Source organism: Bombus terrestris, chromosome 16 (assembly GCF_910591885.1).
Source record: "Bombus terrestris chromosome 16, iyBomTerr1.2, whole genome shotgun sequence".
NCBI lineage: Eukaryota > Metazoa > Arthropoda > Insecta > Hymenoptera > Apidae > Bombus > Bombus terrestris.
Window position 1 is genome coordinate 3172555 of NC_063284.1, and position 19123 is coordinate 3191677.

A 19123-nucleotide genomic window follows, 5' to 3' on the forward strand; every position below is an offset into this window, starting at 1 on the left:
ATTCTAACCTTTCTTACTTCATACCAAACAATTTTTACGTGGCAATAGCCGATAAAAATGTTTTACTATTTAAAGCATTTGAATGATATCAAGGTGTAATAAATCTGTTCAAAAGTTATGAATTGCTTTATTCAAGTTTGATTATCCATTTCTCACAAACAATTAAATTCTCTCTAATAATTCTATAAAAATAAAGAATCGTTGAAGACAAAACTATTTCTCGGTCAATTGTGTTAAAATGCATTGCTCTTGTTTAATGATACGCATTACTGCAAAAAAAAAAAAAAAAAAAAAAAATGAAATCCAACAGGAGTTAACAAGCATCAATAGTTTTTCCGTAACAATTTTTACTTGTAAGCAAATACGACAATTTTTCTCGTGAAATACAAAGGAATTTTATATTTTGCAAGTGATTTATAAAAATCTACCGTTAGACGTTTTTACAATAGATAAAGGAATTCTACTTTAATTAAAAAATGTTATTCATTCGTTAGAATAATTCTAGGCTTTATTTCATTTGAAACCTCCTTTTTGTATTGTTTTTCCAAGCAATAAATATTTCCATTTCTATGTACCATCATCTTCATTTATCGATATATTTATAATATTGCGAAAAATATTTGTTTCCTTTATCAATCTTACAAGAGTCACTACGTGGATCAGAAACTCGCTTAAAACCAGAATCACATTATTTTAAAACAAGCTAATTACGATCATTTATTTGCCCTGTATAATTCACATACATTTTCACGGTTCTATCAATCAAATGCAGAATTAGTTGCGCTTATATTTTATCTCATTCTATTTAATGTGATTCCAACACAATGTAATTTACAACCCTTTGTGTCGTTTATGTCTCATCAGGCAATTTTTTTACATCAAAATCAATACACTATTAAGTCTCGAGACCACTTATTTCGGACTTTTAAAATATAGCTACAGTTTAGTAAATAAAAGTATGCAATGAACAAAAGAGAATGAACATTAATATTATATTATTAATGAAACATAATACATACTGGATATATCATGAAAAGTTTTCTCTTTTACGTATAAATTATTGAATAATTTTTGAATCAATTGTTTTTGAACAATTGATAAATAATTTCGAGTCTGACCAGAAAATAAGACCTCAAAGGGTTATTACAAACCATTCCTAGAACCTGTATCTATGAGTGCTTTTTTTTTAAATCACCGATAAAGACGTGTGAATCGTAATTTTCCATTTCTCAACCGTTTGTTTCTATTGAAGCTACAAAATAATAAATCCACTATTCGTTAATTCTATTTAATTAAGTACAAAACACGTTTCTTTAGTACTTTCGCGTGTTCTACGATCCTGTAACGTGAAGCATAAGGAAATACGCTAAACGACCTTTACATCGTACAGGAGGAAAGACTGACGACTGCTTTTTTCCCGCTTTCTCTTTTTTCGTTTTTTTCTTCTAGTACACGATATGCATTCGACCATTGCGCATATTTTTCAAGAAAGACTAAAAAGAATATATATATATAAATATATATATTCATGTGATCATAGTGATTCATGTGTATATATTCAATGATATATGATATATATATCATTTGTTTGTCTGGCATTTCAAATAAGTAAGTCAGATGTGTTTTTAAGCACCTTTCGACAGTTCGCCACTCGTTTACTTAATTATTTGAAATTCTGTCATGCTCGCTTATGCGAGCCGGATAAACCTAAACTCTCGAGGAATTCATCGACTATTAATATTTACACAGGAATTAATGCAATAATATGAGTGATATAGGTTGAATATATGAGACTACAGCCATTAATGATTAGAGCAAGTGAAAACTTAAGCCAGTACTATATTGTTTTCTCCTCTATCTTCGCAGGTTCAGAACCGAACAGTTGGCAGAATTGGATCAATACTTTTTCACCACAGAAGCTCATCGCGAACTACCCTTGATTATTTTCTGTCAGCTTCTTTCTTCCTATTAATATCAGCATTCATAATCTATTCTCTATTTTCATAAGACTGATAGTTCTGCATATAGCTTTGAATGTGCATCCAAGCAGTCCATCAACAAATGAATTCTATTCATTGTTCTGTATTTTTTTTTTTTGAACCATGTATGTAAGAAGTACAGACCGCGAATGCCTTATTGAGAAAATGGGGTTCATTGAGAAAGAGATGGAAATTAATAACGAGATCTCTTTTTCCTTTTTTATCTGCTAGAAATAAATATCTGTTAGAAAGGGAAAGGATGACCGCGTTAATCCTCAATTGGTATTATTCGATTGTAGTTGACCTACAAAACTTTAGGATTAGTTACTTAATTTCAGAATATTCCACGCTAATTTTTATGGTATATTTTACGTCATAAAGACCATCAATAACATATATCGTGCAAAGTATAAAATACACAAATCAAAATTAAATACTTTAAAACTAAATATAATCAGACTTAAAATTAACCTTTGTTTCCTATAATCCAACAATATCAACTGAGGGCTAGGCATTTCTTTTCCAATACGGGTCACACTCTTCATTTGGCACTCGTAGTTTGTATTTCATATGTTTATGGTTAGAACTAAGGAAGTGAAAGTAGCAAAAGCCGTGAGAAAGCAACAAACGAATGGTAGAATTGTTTTTGGTAGAATTGAGTTTAAGAATTGGTAAATCTTTTTTCTCAAATTCTCAGATATCGAGAGAATCCATCAGCTTTTGATACTTTCCATTCTCTGAACTGACGTTTAAGAATGGTATCCTGAGAGATTTCGAGAACTTCCATGTGTTGCTTTAATCGGTGATGGAGATCTGAGCAAATCCTATCAATGCCTTGTCGTCCGGCACTTCGTTTGCTGCATGACCAGAATTCTGAAACAATGTCATTTATATTGAACTATCGTTTGATGTTCCTAGCCTCAAAATGTTGCTACGGAAGAAGGTTTACCAGTGAAAATGTTACAGTCCGCAACTGCCCGGCACTGTCTATGAGTTTTTGCAAGTTTGCAGCAATCACGACGATATCCTTGCCGTCAACCAATCCTGCACCAACTAGCTCCGCCGCGATTCCTTCGGCGGAATCAACTCCAACAGCGAATTCGAATCTGATGTCGTTAAGCTCTCGTTTCTGGTTTCTAAACAGGAAACGATTTTCTATTCAATAGGAAATTACAATTTAGGCACTATTTTCATTAAAATATTTTATGTTATGAGAAAAAGATTAAGTAATAGCTGTGAATGATTAGGAACTGGGTAGGAACGTACTCGGATTTGTCTTCAAGGGTGAAATGGGTTTCAGGACGCCTGTAATAAAAATATAATAACGTCAAATAAGTGAAAAAGGAAATAGAAATTTATAGAGAAAATGTTTTAATTCTGAAATGAATATTTTGTGACAAACGAAGACCACATGAGACAAATATGATACATTCATTTCAATTTTGGTGTGGAATTGGTTGAGTATCTTGAATTTTTAAATTGCTTTATTATAAAAGGCCAGAAATGTGAGTTAACATATTCTTTATCAGCGGCCTTGAAATTTAAAATTTGAAAAGGTTGCGAATATGGTATTAAAATTAAAAATGGTAACATATAATTAAAAAGATATACCGTAATCTTAGCACCAAGTTTATAGGAACATTCGACTCGGTAGCTTGCACAACAATGTGACTTCGTGCTGACTTCACTTGTCCATAAAACTCCTCTTCTGGTTCCTCTTCGGTACTAGATGCGTTTTCGATCGTGTTAACCGGCAGAGCTTCTTTGCCCTCATCGCCACTAGACGCGCTACTGTCTTCTTCCTCCGAAGACCAAACCCATTCTCCTGTAACTGTTCTGTGTAGACGACCCGATGTACCGGGTTGTCTCTTTGAAGCCTAGAATAAATACAAAAATAATAAAGTATAAATATAAATTATAAACTATTAGTTTATAAAAATTTAATAAGGAAAAATATACCTTTTGTACTCGAGTTTCGAGACTAGGACCACAAGCTACCAAAGTCTGCTGTAAATACTTTTTATCCTTTGCTTTTTTGAAGAATGGATGTTTCAGCAGCTCTGTTGCTGTTGGTCTGTAAAATTATTCTTCTTTAATATTTATTGTATAATTTTTCAGTTTTGTAATCCACAAAGAACCAACATTTCATTTGCAATTTTGTTTCAGTCAATTTATTACTATTGTTTGGCCCTTAATAGATTAACAGAACAATTTTTCCAATAAAATTAACCTCTTTGTCGGGTCTTTTTGCAAGCAATCGACAATCATTTTCCGGAATGTTTTTCCATAGGCTTTGTATTGGTCTTTATCGTCGGCGGCAGTATCTAAAGTTGGTGGGTCATTCTGCAGAGTTAACATCAGCACCTTCATTGGTGGATACTTATGGTATGGAGCTGTACCACTGGCCATTTCGATGGCAGTGATGCCAAGCGACCAAATATCTGCTTTGAAATCATAGCCATGGTCCTGCAAGGATATTTGCATATCATAATTGATTTTACAATGTACGCATTAAATCGGAATGGCAATAGCGGGATCCAATCATGCTGCTCCAAACAGTTACATGCCTTTTATTTTAGTAATATTGAAGAAAAAAGATTTTGTAGTTAATAATAACTAATATGATGGATAAATAAAATAATTGTTACACAATTTACATGCTCAAGAGAACATACAAAAATTTTAAAACCCAAAGATTGAATTTAGAATTTTTTAAGTAAGCTAGAGTAGTCTTGTGAGAATTGGATATGTGTTATGAAAAAGGCACTAGCTATTAGGTTAATACTAGATATTAATCTCTATGAAATAAAGATATGCAATTTCAAGAAGCCTATTGAACAGAAAAAGATAAATATGGACACCAAAAACGCAGGCTAAGAAGATGTAATGTTACTTTCCTCTCTCACCTGCTCCATGACCTCGGGTGCCATCCAGCAGGGTGTGCCCACAAACGTGTGTCTGACTTTTTGCCTGCTTAGATCTCGACCAGTCGCTAACCAGGCACTGACACCGAAGTCGGCTATCTGCACGGTGCCATCTTCTCCTAGTAGGATATTACCGGCTTTTATGTCCCTAATATTATTCTGTTATTAAAATTTGTCTATATATTATCAGAGAATCAAATACATTCAGTTTGCACTTCATTAGAAATTATTATTTCTATCACTGATCTCCAAAATTTTTTAATTACTTCAAAAACTAAAGATGTCCAATACAAAACTTTTTACAAATGAAAACATGTTAACCCTCCATCGGCAACCTGAGCCATTTGTGAATTATTTTTATTACAAAATTTTTTAAATATATGATGTAAAAACTGATTGTATAGTGCAGTAGAGACATCAATAAGTATTCCAGAATTTCTTCATACTCGGAAAGCCTAGAAAAGTAACAAAATTAGACTTGGATATAAACAACCCAGTATATCCATGGAGAGTTAATATCAACGCACTATAAAACTGAATAATATTAGAAAAAAGTAAGAATTTGAGGAAAATAAGAATATCCAAGATACTTTGCAACTTAAACGTTGCAAATTAATTTTCCTTACACAATTTCATAAATCTAAAAGGAAATTAATAATATACCTGTGGATTTGCCCATTACTATGGAAGTATTCAAGGCCTTTGAGTACTTCCCGTAAGACTGTTGCTATTGTAGCTTCATCAAACACTCCATGTTTACAGTTTGTAGTTCTGGTTTTGTGTTTGATGATGTCCAATAGGGATCCACCTTCTAACAACCTGAGTACCAGCCAAAGCTCCTCTTTCACGACAAATGACGTGTAATATGTGACCACATTTTCGTGATTGCACGAGGACATTGCCTGTATTTCTTTCTGTTAACAAAAAAAGATTTTAAATAATTTAATATTTTGAGTAGTTATGTTTTTTTTCATAGTTCAATGTATATCATCAAATAATTTTTCTAATTCTTCTTCAATAATATGTAATGAAGAAATTACCAGAAGTTCGTCCATGCTTGTGTTCCATTTTTCCAAATTTATTCTCTTGATCGCGCATTTTTCCTGTCGTGGAATGCAAAATGCTGCGTGTACTACGGCGGTTGCACCAACACCTGAAATAAAACGAATTATTATAATACACAATTTTAAACGAAGAATATAAAAATTTTCTGCAATAAAATGTACAGGTTGAATCGAATGTTTGAACAGTCGATGACGTAATTATACGTCATCACACGTCGTGTCGCTATCATGACGTAGTATTCTGTAGTATACTGACGCAGAATATGTACGTACTTTCCAAATTACATTTCTTTACCCCGTTTTTAAATTTTTAATTTTTTAAAGAAAAAATGTATTATTTAATTAACAGATTTATAAATTTAAAAAAAGACTTTTATACGGAAATTTGTTTATCAATTAATGACAACATTAAATTAAAACTAATATTTAATATTTATACTTCAAAAGTTATTGTATGTATAAAAACTATATTAAAACCTTAAAGTAACAATCATTTTAAACATTTATTGAAATAAAAGATGTTTTTAAGAACCTAATATAAATAGCAGAATAAATATCTCAAAACTCTATTTTTAATACTCCAACAAATTATTATACAAGAGTTATATTAAAACTTTAAGGTAGTTAATCATTTGAAACACTTATTAGAAGCAAAATGTTAAAATAATTAATTATTTTAAAAATATATTCGAAGTAATGATATCTTTAAAGAAGCTAGTAATAATTCTATCTACGACAATTTATAAATACATCTGAAGAGCTTTTGCGAGTATTCTACGTATACATATTACGTTAAAAATTACTGGATCCGTTTCTCAAGCAAGTTAACTAGGTTAGGACGTATCGGGCACCGGTATACGTGCCTTGGTTGAGAGCGAGCGAGACAGTAGACTTTAAACATAGATGTGAGAGAGATAGCCGCGTAAACGCAGACGGGGACAATGCGTCAATTTAAACCTCATTATTGACGATCGTAAAATCATCAATGTTTCAACATATTCAATTTCAAAACGTCGCGTTTTTAAGTAATGTTTCACTTAATGAATCAAATAACTTTCTGTGTGCATAATGTCAAGAAGCAGAAGTAGCTATTCATTCGGGACCCGGTAAGAGTATCATGATGTCGATCCGTATTCTGAAAAATCTCATAAATGCTTTTGTAGTTGTAGTGGATGAGGGAAATAGCGAGGTAACGATTACTCACCAATAACCTCTTTGAGCTCATAGTCGTCCTTGGTGTTCGGCCAGCCCTGCACGACCGTGGTAGAGCTCGAGGACGCCATTTTGTTCGCCAGCGTCGTGCCAAGACGTGCGTGCTTGCTGGTGCCTCGGGTGCCCCGCGCGAGAAGTAACACGCCGCTCTTTAAACGTGCGCTACCACTGTTAGGTGCCTTCGGCTCACGTGGATCTCGCGGTTCCGCGCCTGCGCGTTGATGACTTTTCGCCGCAGGTACGCCCGCGTTGTTCTTCGGTGGTGTCGACGCACCGAACGACTTTTGCCGGAAAATACCCGGGGAACACGACGGCAAAATGTCTGGCGAGATTTTCCTAAAATTTAATGAAATATTTCATGTTTCATAAAGAAAGATTTGTTTTTATAACTTTACTGCAATGTTTGGGTTATTGTTTATCCATTGGTGTTTTTTATGGCTAAAAACTTCTGAATAATCATAAAAATCCAAGAATTTATTTAACCCTACTGTGATCCTTGGGTTATTTTCGATTCATTCGGAAATCACCTAAGAAATGGTAAAATCATATTTATGAAATATTAAAAATTGTAATATCTACATTTTATTATAATATTTATCTTAAATATAATATTTATTTCGAGGAAACTAACAGAATAGAAAATTCAAGAGCCACAACAGAGCTAAGAATCTGCTAGCTGTAAACATTTTTTAAAAATCTTGTATATTTAATTCGAAATAGAAGTACAAATATTTGATCAAGAACATATGTTGGAGTTTGTTTAAAGGTTTGTTTCGGTAAACAATGCACGAATTAGGGACGGACTATATTAAGGAGGCAATGACAATGTGTTTATTAAGTCTCAATTACATGTAATGTTGTCAAAATAAATGCGTCGACAAAGCGTCGACGCAACCTACGCAATCCCCAATCTGATTCATTAAGTCGATTGGTCTTTCTTAGAGAAACCAACTACACGAGCAATAAATTCTAATTCAGAACAATTTGCTGATCCTAAAAGAATTTTCTTTCTGTTTTCAGTACTTTCGCTATTGTCATTATCATTATTTAAACAAACTCATTAAAAATCCATTCTAAAGAATAAAAAATAACTTTTACTTCACTTACATACCATAGCTAGTGTATTGATACATTATATGATACTCTATAGAAAGTGTACCAAAAACACTACAATACTCCAACATCATCTCTTTAAAGTTCACATTGCGTGTCAACCAGAAAATGAAAAATTTTATTAAATCACAGGAAAATTTAAATGTAATTTTAGCCCCATTTCCGTTAAAATGATTGTATTACGTCGGTGGAACCGCATTAACGAATAGATTCTAATTCAGAACAATTTACCCTAAAATACCTTTTTTCTAGTACTTTCCCCATTGTCATTTCTATTATTTAAACAAATACATTAAAAATCCACTCTAAGGTACACAAAATAACTTTTACTTCACTTACATACCATAGCGAATGTATTATACACTGTAGAATATGTATTAGAAACACTACAATACTCCAACGTCTCTTCTTTAAAGCACACATTGTATATTAACCAAAAAATGGAGGAAAATTTAAATGTCACTTTAGCCCCATTCCTATCGAAATATTCTATTGCATGGATGGAACCGCATTAAAGAAATTATCGAAATAAAATTAAGCTGTATGACCTTTTTCTAACCCTGTTGCGACATGTCCTCTTTAGAATGCACAATGTATATCAACCAAAACATGGAGGGAAATTTAAATGTCACTTTAGCCCCATTCTTATTGAGACGATTTCATTACGTGGGTGGAACTACATTAAAGAAATTATCGAAATAAAATTAAGCTGTATGACCTTTCTAAAGTTGACTTGCCTGTTGTGATATTTCTATCGGGGGTTTACTCGCGTAAGTGTCGAATAGCCGAGGATTAAAGTTTATCCGACATAAGCACTGCAGTCTGGTGCGCGGAATCCGTCACTACTGTCGAACAACAGTTGAAAAGATTTTTTTGGCGAGAGAGAACGAGAGTCGCGTGATACGTGACCGCGATATTAAGGTTAATCCTGGCCCGTCTGTCCAAGTCCCACCATAAACTCGGCACGCTCGTTGCGATTAGTAATTGAAGTGCTTTCATCATTGTTCGCGCGTATATCGAGAAGCAAGTTAAATAGAGAAAGAGGAAAGGAGAAAAGACAGAAAAAGAGAGAGAGAGAGAGAGAGAGAGAGAAGCAAAGAAATGAGCGGGAAAGAGAAACAGGGATGCCAATCGCGGCACAGTCGAAGAAAACAAATATGGAAAATGAAAGAATAGGTTAACACGTTGACTGTCGCACGAATTTCCTACATTTTAACCTAGGAGCCGCAACGATCAAAATATACTATGGCATAATATTTAATTTTTGTAAAATTAAATTGTTAATTATTGTATTTGCATACATTTTTTCTAACAATATTATTTACAGACTGCGGATTTTTATTGCGAATTCGTATTTTTGTAAATTTAATTAAATAAATGAAATCTAAGTAGAAATTTATTTCATCCACTGAATATTATAAGAAGGGCCAGACGTTGGATATTTTGTGTATCATGTGCATTTTTGTAATTTGAAATTTTCTATATAAAAGAACAAAAATTTGCAACCTAGTTACTTTAATCATTCACGTTATTAATAGTTTGCTAGTTTACGAAATTTATCTTATTTTAATTACTCTAAGAAATTTGGTAACGTGGGTGACTCATGACCAGCGTGGTAGTTAACGTGTTAAGAAGAAAATAGACGGAAAATTGTAAAATTTGAAAGATTAGGAAAGGATAGGAAATCAAAGAATAGAATTGGTGTGTTTCTATGAGAGAAAAGGATAAAAGAAAGTGTATAAAGGATAAAGAAGGAAAATATACAAAATAAAAGAAGAAAGAATTATGTAATTAGGGAAAATGACAATATCGAATGTATCTTTCGAGTTATCGATATCAATATCAGGACGTGTCAATCGATGCGATTAAAAAATTCAATTAAATGGTAGGCGATCAAATAACTACGTGGAGATATTAGATTTCAGTATTTGCAAAAAGATCTATCGATGTTCTTTACTTTTGAAATGACAAATGACCTAATGCGATCAAATCCTGTGGGTGATATAAAAGAGCTTGATAAAAGTTGAGAGAGCAGTGATCTGGCTCGCGGCTTCTAATACAGGTGGCTTTTTGGACAGCACTATCATTGAAGCTAGACAAATTGAAGATTCTACCATTATGCATCGATTATGTTATATTACCATGGTAAGTATTCACAAAATATACTAGGAATTTTGTAAAAAATTTTAATTTGAAAGTTTCAATCTTCAAAGTTTGTGCTTACAAAATTACAAATTTATAAATTGTATGATTTCAAACCTAGAAACTTGCATTCCAAAATAAAATTTCTAAACTTGGATTAAAAAATCTCAGATTTCAAAATTTAATTACCAAAGTTGCAAATGTGAATATGTCACATTTATAAACTTTTATTAAAAAATTCCAGACCTCAAAATTTAAATACCAAAATTTAAATACCCAAGTTTCAGATTAAAATATTTCGAATTTTTTAATTTGAATCCTAAATTTTGATTGTTCATAATCTAAACACCAAAGTTATATATTTAGAAATATTATTTTAAATTTGAAAATTTGTGTTTAAAGTCTCATGGAATGGAAGTTATAGCGAGGAATAACAATGTACGTTGCAAAATGTTTGCACTTTTGCGTACATAATCGTATCCTATATATATAACATGCTGGCAGCTTTAAACACTTTAATTATCATGGATGTACTACTACGTCATTAAGAAAACTTGCGTTGTTTGCCATCGAACCATTAGTACGTCTCCGTGTGTTCACCATGCCCATTGGTAATAATTCATTTAGAAAGACATTAAACGCACTCGTTAATTTGTAACGTAAATCGCGATTAAATTTAGCGTTTCCAAGTTTAAATTTATCGTCGCACGTATAATTTTAACAAGCATGCAGACGATTAACGTAATTAAATGAAAACAAATCAAATTGGCACTTTAACTAGACATATGGTAATCGCCTTTGAGATTAGTTCATAAAAATTTATCGATTTTACAATTATAATAACTATGGTTACATTTTCAAATACCTTTCAATAGAACAAGTAACAAACAACAATTCAATTCAATAATTTATATTAATAATTGTTTCTGAGATTGATTCGTGAAAATTTTATCCGCTTTATAATTTAACAATTGTGAATACAATTTCAGCTACGTCTATACTTGAAACGAACAACAGTTTGAATGTATCTCAAATTTCAATAAGTTCTGTTGATATTAGAAATCCCTAGACCACTCTCCAGTAAGCAAAACCGGTCACGTGACCACACGCACAACAATCCATCATTATTAAATAACCGAATAACCGTCAATGCTTTTGAATTCGATGCAACGCAATTTAAAACGAACCTTCTAAAACCACAATTGAAACGAATTGCTACGTGGGGAGGGTCGATAAAATTCCGAATTACATGAGCAAAATGAGAACAATGCTGGTACTTACCTATTTCTCCCGAGTACTAATGTCGTCAAGAACCTGTTGTCTTGAAACTTCAATCGTTCTTCTTCTGTAGACATAGGCGCCGCGGCGCCAAGCGTGCCGGTCTTACGTTGCCTCATGCTGCCCGTAATTCTGCGAACAAACGAACGTCTAAGTTACACTGGTTGCATACTGCAGGGGTGCCTCGTGCTTGTGCTGAATACATTTATTAATTAATAATTACACTGTTTAAATTTGTTAATCAATAATTATGCAGCTCTCTCTCTAATGAATATACTACGGGTTTTTATACAAATTCATATCGTTGAGAATATAATTAAAAAAGTAGAATCTCAGTACAAAATTGTTTTACTCACTAAGTATTATAGAGAGCAATACACTTTGGATATTTTATATATTTTTTTACATTATGTGTATTGTGTGAAACTTCGAAAATTTCATATAAATACATAAATATCCAGAATCTGCTAATGAGATATTCAAATATAAATGGAATTATTTAACTTTTTCTATGAGATTATTAATATATTTAGTTTGAAGATTCTTTCGTTAGTACTATTGAGATATTTTTATTGTAATATTCTCTGAACTTTCTCCCATTTGATTGAATATTGTTGAACATTGTTTGGAATTTATATTGTTGAATATACAATTTTTAGTATTTCAATATCTTTCAATATTGTTGTAATGGGATAGGAACTACAGAATGTGTTTTCTGTCCTGGCAACATATTATTTGCATTCGTCCAGAACGCTGACTGAGGTCCCCGTGCTGTCAGCGTGTGGAATATTTCTAAATTGGCGGTCAGTCGATTGTCACCTAAATACCTAAATGGAATAATTGGAGCTGGATTGGCCTTACCGGCTATTTTTAGCCAACATCAAGGGGTAGCCCCTATCTGGCTACCTAAAAATAATCTCATAGCGAATGGACCTTTGGTTGTTTTCAGTCTGTGCCCCTAAGAAATATTTTAAATATCCTAACATGTGATAATAATTCAACATTTTCACCGATTTAAAATGAAACAGAAGAATAAAGTAGGTAAAGTTAGGGTCAAGAAGCATTCATAGATACAGAACATTATAACGAGTCAAATTTCATGATTTTGAAGAATAATTCTCATTTTTCGAATAGCTATTGAATTTTCGTACACGTCATTCGCGATTTGCTAATAGGATTAAATTCGTCCTCGCGAAAATGTCTTGCCAGCATGATCTAATTGTCTCTTTAAACACAAGGTACTCGTGTGCATTCCTTCTTAATATAGTTATACACAAGCTCGCTGTCTTGAGTAAAAATATTCCCCAGCAGATTTTCCCTAGCAACGGAAAGTTTTATCTTAAAAAAAAGTTGTCACCAAAATGTTAATTGGACTCGTTACATTCTTCAGATGCTCGATTATATCCAAAGTATCTAAAAAGAGCAAACAGTTACAGAAAAAAGGAAACATCATATGGAATTAGTATTAGCAGAAATTATCTTCAGCAAATTGAGTAATTGTATTTATCGACTGTTGATAAAAGAGTCAAAAGAATTGCAGACAACGTTTTGCAAATTTGAACAATAAAACTAAGTAATTCTAATAAGTATCAATTAAAAATAGATAAATATGTAAAAGAGACAGAATGAAGAAATAAAAATTTGTGAGGATCATACGAGATGAATGTAGGTAGAGCGACACGTCGACTATAGACTTAAATTAAAGTCACTGTTCTGCTCAGGAAATGAAACTTTTAACCCAAATAAGATGCTCGTGCAAAACCTGTGACAAGCTTTGAAACAGTTCTATAACGGAGAAAGAGAAAAATTTCTTTACAAATATTTCTAAAGAGAATTATACTATTTCCAAATATCATAACTAAACAATTTCAGTTTCACAAAAATTAAGTTCTAATCTTTTATTAAAGAATGTAAAGCAAGAAATTTACATTTTTATTGGCTACGTCATAGTAAGTCATAGTAGCTAACTAACCGAAAGGAAATGTATAGACTCCAGTCTTACAAGGTGGAAAACAGAATGATTAGAACACTTGCTGCCTTATGACTGGCAACATGGAGCGAGTAACGTATTGAAACAGCAGTAAACACATCACGTAGTATTTTAATGGGATTCTTGCCACATGGTTACCACTTATGACAAAGAATTTAATTGATTTCCTAAATTAACGAATCTAATAGTCTCTTCTCTGCTAATCGTTCCCGTTTACAAGCCGCGTCCCGTCCACAATTTCGTGTTCTGAATTGCGTGCTAGCCGGCTATCTTCTCCAATTTCTCAACATTTAACAAATGAAATTACACAGTTTCTCAATTGAAAAATAGTCCATATTATTATAAAAATAGTCCATATTATTAATCCTAATTAATATGCTATAGTAGAATTTATATAATTATATATTTTTTATTTTTTTATTTGAATAAAGTTTACCAGTTGATCACTTTAACTATTATTCTCTGTTTAATATATTACAGAAGAATTTTTATGATTGTAGTAATTCTTTTTATTATTTTGGTGAATAATTTTTGATGAAATTTATAAGTTAATGACCTTGGCTATTGTCTTCTATCGTGATAGTATTTTTATTTGATTTTATGTCTTTTAATTGATAGCACATTCAACTCTGACAGTTGAACGTAATGGTATAAAGGCTATTAATAAATTTAAATGAGGCTAATACGTTTTGTAAAGTCCCAGTAAACGAGTGTGTCGACTGTCCACGAGAAATTCCCGGCAAAAACTGTTCGAAATAGGTCAACACTTGCTGATCCTTGTCAATATTATCAAAGAGAGCACATGTTTGTGTTTAATTTTTTCTTTGACAGCAGTTACGTGAACGCTTATTCTACTGTACTTTATTTCATAATTGATGGTACACAGACATATCTTTTTCAGTATATAGATAGTCACTTCATGCAGGCACATTAATTCTTCGAACAACTAAAAAAAAAAGAAAAAAGGAAAAATATTATAGATTTAGAGAAGGAAAAATGAAGAAGAATTTGAAGCAAAATGCTACCATAATAATCTTATGTCTATCTTAATTTCTTAGATACCACGTGAATTTATTGAAACGACTTTGCATTGAGACCAAGTCAAGTGGCGTACACGTTTCAACAAACAATCTGATGATTTTAGATTAGATGACCCCTGCCATTATTCAGTTCCTGATTTTTTCCTACCCGTTTAATTTTTTAATTATGGACGAATACCATAAATCATAATAAATCATAATTTTTGACTACAGTTCAAGATATTTTTCTGAAGAAAAGAAAAAGGAGAATTTCGAGTGACCAACTGCTTAAGTTCTGTCTAACAGTATTCGTCAATGGAACCTTTGCTCAGGAGGTCGAGGGTCAATTGGTTATTAACTCAGACAGCAGTAACGGCTATTAAACCGTTTCACTGTCATGAAAATTGCCGTAAAAAAAAGCGAGGAAATCACGTTCTTGCACGAATCATCCCAAAATCAGAATACTAAAAATGCGGCAATCAAAACTGTAGTAGATTATTATCCATTCCTCCTTAAGAGTATCAAGCATTCCTCAGTGTAGAATTCTATGAATTCTGACGTAATTTCACTTTGGTCTACTTATCTTGGGAATTTTACTAGAAAGAGAATTAACACTCAAATCATCAATGATTAAAGTATAAAACGTATACCAATGAAAGAATGAAACCTACATGTCTATTATCTATATACCTTAGAGAGGAAAAGAAAATCTCTCTAAAAAATTAAAAAATGTAAATAATCATTTTGTTCTAATATCTAATTCATTGCGACCAATAATTCATCCATCCTCCAACTACTTTCAACAACAAACACTAACAATTTCTTAGAAATTCTAAGCAAACAGTCCCAATAATGCCAGTGTTCTCATTTGCAGCCAATAATACTGTCTTGAAGCGTAAACTGCCATTGCATTCCATTTCCATCCAGTTTATCTTCATCATTGGGCAACAAACAAGAATCAAAGCATATAGGGAACAGAAAGCACAGCAGCTTATCTGAAGTTATCTCTTATCTGTTTATATCTCACCTGTCGGACGTTGACTTCACAGATCCATTCGCGTACAGGTCGGCTGCCATATCAATCGTGCTGGTCCACTCGCATCTCCCTCCACTTGGACACGTGTTTGTTCCAGAAGAAGATATCGGTCCGGCCGATTTCACCGGCTGTCTCTAGACAGCCAGAAAAAAAAGAAAAAAGAAACAGTTCACTAACAATGGCCAACCTTGACCGAATTCGTTCTCACTGGACCAGTGAGCCGGTCCCAAAGCACGATCACGTTTTTGGACACCCTTACGGGAATCGTCATGTCGATTTCTTCAATGATTATGATGCAAATGCTCCTTTCACTGTTTGTTCTTCTATGGTATTGAGATGAGTTGGAAGAAGCACACGTTGGAAGAACGCAATTCGGTGGATACCGGAACGTGGAGTAGCAAAAACGTCACTGCTGGCAGAGATGCAGTCGAATCGTCCTGAGTTTGTCGTCGACTGAACTATGTCAGACGGGGGCACTGTCAATTGGATAACTACCTACTACACAGCGACGTGCCACCGCGTGGAGAATACGCTTGATAGCGGTCCGAGCTGACGACCTCCCCTCCTGAAAGTGTTAATTCACTTTTAATTTTGGCCATTTGGTGAACAATACTTTAGTTTTAGTTATTAGACGCTTTGAGGTGTAATAATTGCTACTGGCTTAGGGTTTAAGATGTATTATTGGGAGAAGAAAGTTTTAAGGCACCTTTAGAGAAGAATTTCTATTTTTTGGATTTGGATTGAAAGTAGAAAAGTGATTTCCATGATTTTACTTTCCTAATTACATCCATAGGAATAAAAATATCAATCCAAAAGAACCTACAGTAGAGGAATAATTTCTAAACAGAAATATTAAATTAAATGGTCCATTTTCAAATTACAGTTACCTTTGGAAAAGGTTTATAGTAGTTTTAATAACTTGGAGTATTTTTTTGACCTTTTGATCAATAACTTTAGTTAAAGAGAACGTTTTTTGAAGAGAAAATTAGCTTGAAATTTAAAAATTATCAAATTTGTTGTTTAGTATTAGCTAGTATAGTTGAATGTTTTATTGTTTCCAAATTACTCCTCTGTTTTTGCTAGGTGAGTACTATTCCATAGTCAATTTAAAGGCAGAGTCACAGAGATCGGCACGGGGAAGACCAATTTATATCATACGACGCGAAGCACATCAGCTCAATCACGATCGACCTTGCTGACCGGTTCATAATCTGTTTTTCGCGGGACTAACATCATCTTCAAAGATTCGTCAACACACTACTCTGATTTCTGACATCACTAACCAATTGATCACGAGACTAGCTCGATTAATCCTCTGTTAAATTTCAGTTAATGATTTTCATTGAACTAGTTTAATATATCTTCACCACGCTGCTCCTGCCGTAAATACTTTAATACAATTCCAGTCAATATATTGAAAAATTAATTTTATATATTCTTTTTTATGTTCTTTTTTTATAGACATGTTTATTAAAATGATAAAGACGATGATATCATGAGTTTTTAATGATATTTCGTGACATCATGTTGCGTCATCGTTAAAATTTAAGCATTGACGGAGGTCTCAGTCAGCGTTAGAGACCCATCAAACTTGATAAAGCATAAATCGTATGCAGAGGGTTCTACCAAGTGGGAATGGAAGTGGAGTGAATCAGTCGTTTAATAATGTAGTAACTGACAAAATGCCAGTACGATTGTCGATTATTGATGTTTCACGTTTTTCGCAGCTTTGATCCTCTAGACTTGATCTATCAATATTTCTCCTTACTATAATAGCCAAAATCTTTATTCTGTTAATACAGTATAACTACATTTGTAGCTGATCCAATTCTCATTATGCAATTCGTAATTTCTTGAATTGCATTCTCTATAATATATCTTATATATATATATATATATATATAAACTGTACTGTATTAGTGTTATATATATTAGGATTACATATATATATTTCTCTTTTACTGGATAATTGATATTTAAAATAAGGAAATTCATTCATTTCTTAATTGGAGTATAAAATAAAACGAAAATTTGACAATTCATAAAAAAGGTGAGTTCTATTTTATAATTCCTAAAATTTTTTTATAGTTTGCAGCTGTAGGAGTGTTAGGGATGGATTCTTACGATCTCTACAAGAAGTGCAACAGAAGTTTTCAGGAATTTAAGAAACTGGATGTCACACGGTATCATGATCCTAGATATCATCCTCCCCTGGGGCGGGACCTCCTCTATCTACCTGAAGAAGAATATATCGAAAAGCTTGAGCACGGGCAGCAACGGTCCCTTAATAGGGACAATAGAAATTCATTACCTGTCAGTCATACTGTACTCAACAAAGAGAAATAAATGGAAAGCGAGGTCTAACATTTTGTACTTTGTCTATAGGATTATCATAGTCTATGTGAAACTGTAACGGAAACAGTGCGGCTAGATGATTCTGAGTACGAGTACCAACCGCCTCTTTATCACGAAGTTTACTGTAAAAGTTATAATTTGCTAGATAGCTTGCAACGCGCCACGAATCCATCGAAGCAGGTAGATTGAAAAATAAAAAGGAAATTCGATAGTTTTAGCAAAATTACCTCAAATTTAGAGTATATGTAAATTTCCATTGAATAAAATACTGTAGTTAGTAATTTAGGCGTTCCTCGAGTAGAGAAAGTCTGGAATCTGAAAGAAATGATTGTTTTACTCTCATAGTTGTAATACCTGACTGAAATTGTGAGTGTATAGTTTTTCTATTTGAAGTTAATTTAGCATTTTAGAGTGTATTAGGTTTTTATGATGGCAATTGTCAACAAATTAATATTTATATCTTGTGAATGCAATAACATAAAATATTAACCTTTGCCAATGACCAGCCTTGGAAGATCTCTGTAAAAGCTGAAGATCTCTTGTTTCTGTTCTTGTATTAAATGAAGTATATTTATTTCAGAAATGCGTGCATAATGGCTTTCATTGCGTGCAAAGAAGTAAAAGCTTGTTATTGGTAAGGCGGCGATGGGAGAACGAATGTTGGGAACCTTTCGTCAAGCAGATTGCCAGTGGTTGTGATTGCATGTGGCCAAAATCTGCCCTAGGAGATATAACTAATCATTACTAGTCTCCAATAGTCTATGTGTAGTCCATAGGTGAAGCAGGAAGGTTAACGATTAAGGAATGGAAAGATAAATTCTTCTGGCATCACATTTCAATCCATTGATCACTTTGCAGTGGTGCAGTAGATAGAATCATTATGTATATTATGAATTATACTTAAATTTGTGATCTATATTATTTGTTAGTTAAAGTTGTTTATTTCATTGTTTTTCTTTTATGTAGCTATAAGTGCTTAACAAAATAAAAACGATTTTTTGTTCTTTTACC

At 32.8% G+C, this 19123-nt stretch overlaps 2 protein-coding genes and 1 long non-coding RNA gene across 8 annotated transcripts; 2 read left to right on the forward strand and 1 right to left on the reverse strand.

Moving 5' to 3' along the window:
• Window positions 1-107: 107 nt before the first annotated feature.
• Window positions 108-16152, reverse strand: LOC100642867 (serine/threonine-protein kinase OSR1). 3 transcript variants are annotated; one of them, XM_012319721.3, is made up of 12 exons: window positions 16017-16152; window positions 15749-15891; window positions 11716-11844; window positions 7172-7515; window positions 5944-6056; window positions 5567-5817; window positions 4886-5051; window positions 4210-4445; window positions 3939-4053; window positions 3591-3856; window positions 2929-3115; window positions 108-2852 (listed from the first exon to the last, which is right to left on the reverse strand). In XM_012319721.3, exons 1-12 carry the CDS (start codon window positions 16026-16028, stop codon window positions 2775-2777), a joined length of 2040 nt encoding a protein of 679 aa, XP_012175111.1. In that variant the 5' UTR covers window positions 16029-16152; the 3' UTR covers window positions 108-2774. The 3 variants fall into 3 exon arrangements, with proteins under 3 accessions (XP_012175111.1, XP_012175110.1, XP_012175115.1); XM_012319720.3 differs by having other exon boundaries at window positions 4877-5051; XM_012319725.3 differs by lacking the exons at window positions 11716-11844; window positions 15749-15891; window positions 16017-16152 and adding an exon at window positions 8636-8817 and having other exon boundaries at window positions 4877-5051.
• Window positions 6764-7363, forward strand: LOC125386566. Its single transcript, XR_007226837.1, has 2 exons — window positions 6764-7073; window positions 7131-7363. It is a non-coding gene; the product is annotated as an uncharacterized LOC125386566 (long non-coding RNA).
• LOC100643229 lies at window positions 10305-19121 on the forward strand. Of its 4 annotated transcripts, none has more exons than XM_048413387.1 (5): window positions 16995-17139; window positions 17219-17445; window positions 17846-18070; window positions 18143-18292; window positions 18693-19121. In XM_048413387.1, the coding sequence occupies exons 2-5, from the start codon at window positions 17368-17370 to the stop codon at window positions 18858-18860; spliced, it is 621 nt and encodes a 206-aa protein (XP_048269344.1). In that variant the 5' UTR covers window positions 16995-17139; window positions 17219-17367; the 3' UTR covers window positions 18861-19121. The 4 variants fall into 4 exon arrangements, with proteins under 4 accessions (XP_012175117.2, XP_012175118.2, XP_048269344.1 ...); XM_048413388.1 differs by having other exon boundaries at window positions 17219-17424; XM_012319727.3 differs by lacking the exons at window positions 16995-17139; window positions 17219-17445 and adding an exon at window positions 10305-10437.
• The last annotated feature ends 2 nt before the right edge of the window (window positions 19122-19123 follow it).

Bases quoted from the DNA above. Each gene is read 5' to 3' on its own strand.
- LOC100643229 (XM_048413387.1), top strand. From the start codon at position 17,368: ATGCAGAGGGTTCTACCAAGTGGGAATGGAAGTGGAGTGAATCAGTCG. The intron at 17,446-17,845 runs GTACGATTGTCG...ATTTTTTTATAG, and splicing joins TAGTAACTGACAAAATGCCA to TTTGCAGCTGTAGGAGTGTT. The intron at 18,071-18,142 runs GTCAGTCATACT...CTTTGTCTATAG, and splicing joins ACAATAGAAATTCATTACCT to GATTATCATAGTCTATGTGA.
- LOC100642867 (XM_012319720.3), bottom strand. The intron at 7,516-11,715 runs GTAAGTACCAGC...ATTAAATTTTAG, and splicing joins TTAGTACTCGGGAGAAATAG to GAAAATCTCGCCAGACATTT. The intron at 6,057-7,171 runs GTGAGTAATCGT...GTTTTATTTCAG, and splicing joins TGAGCTCAAAGAGGTTATTG to GTGTTGGTGCAACCGCCGTA.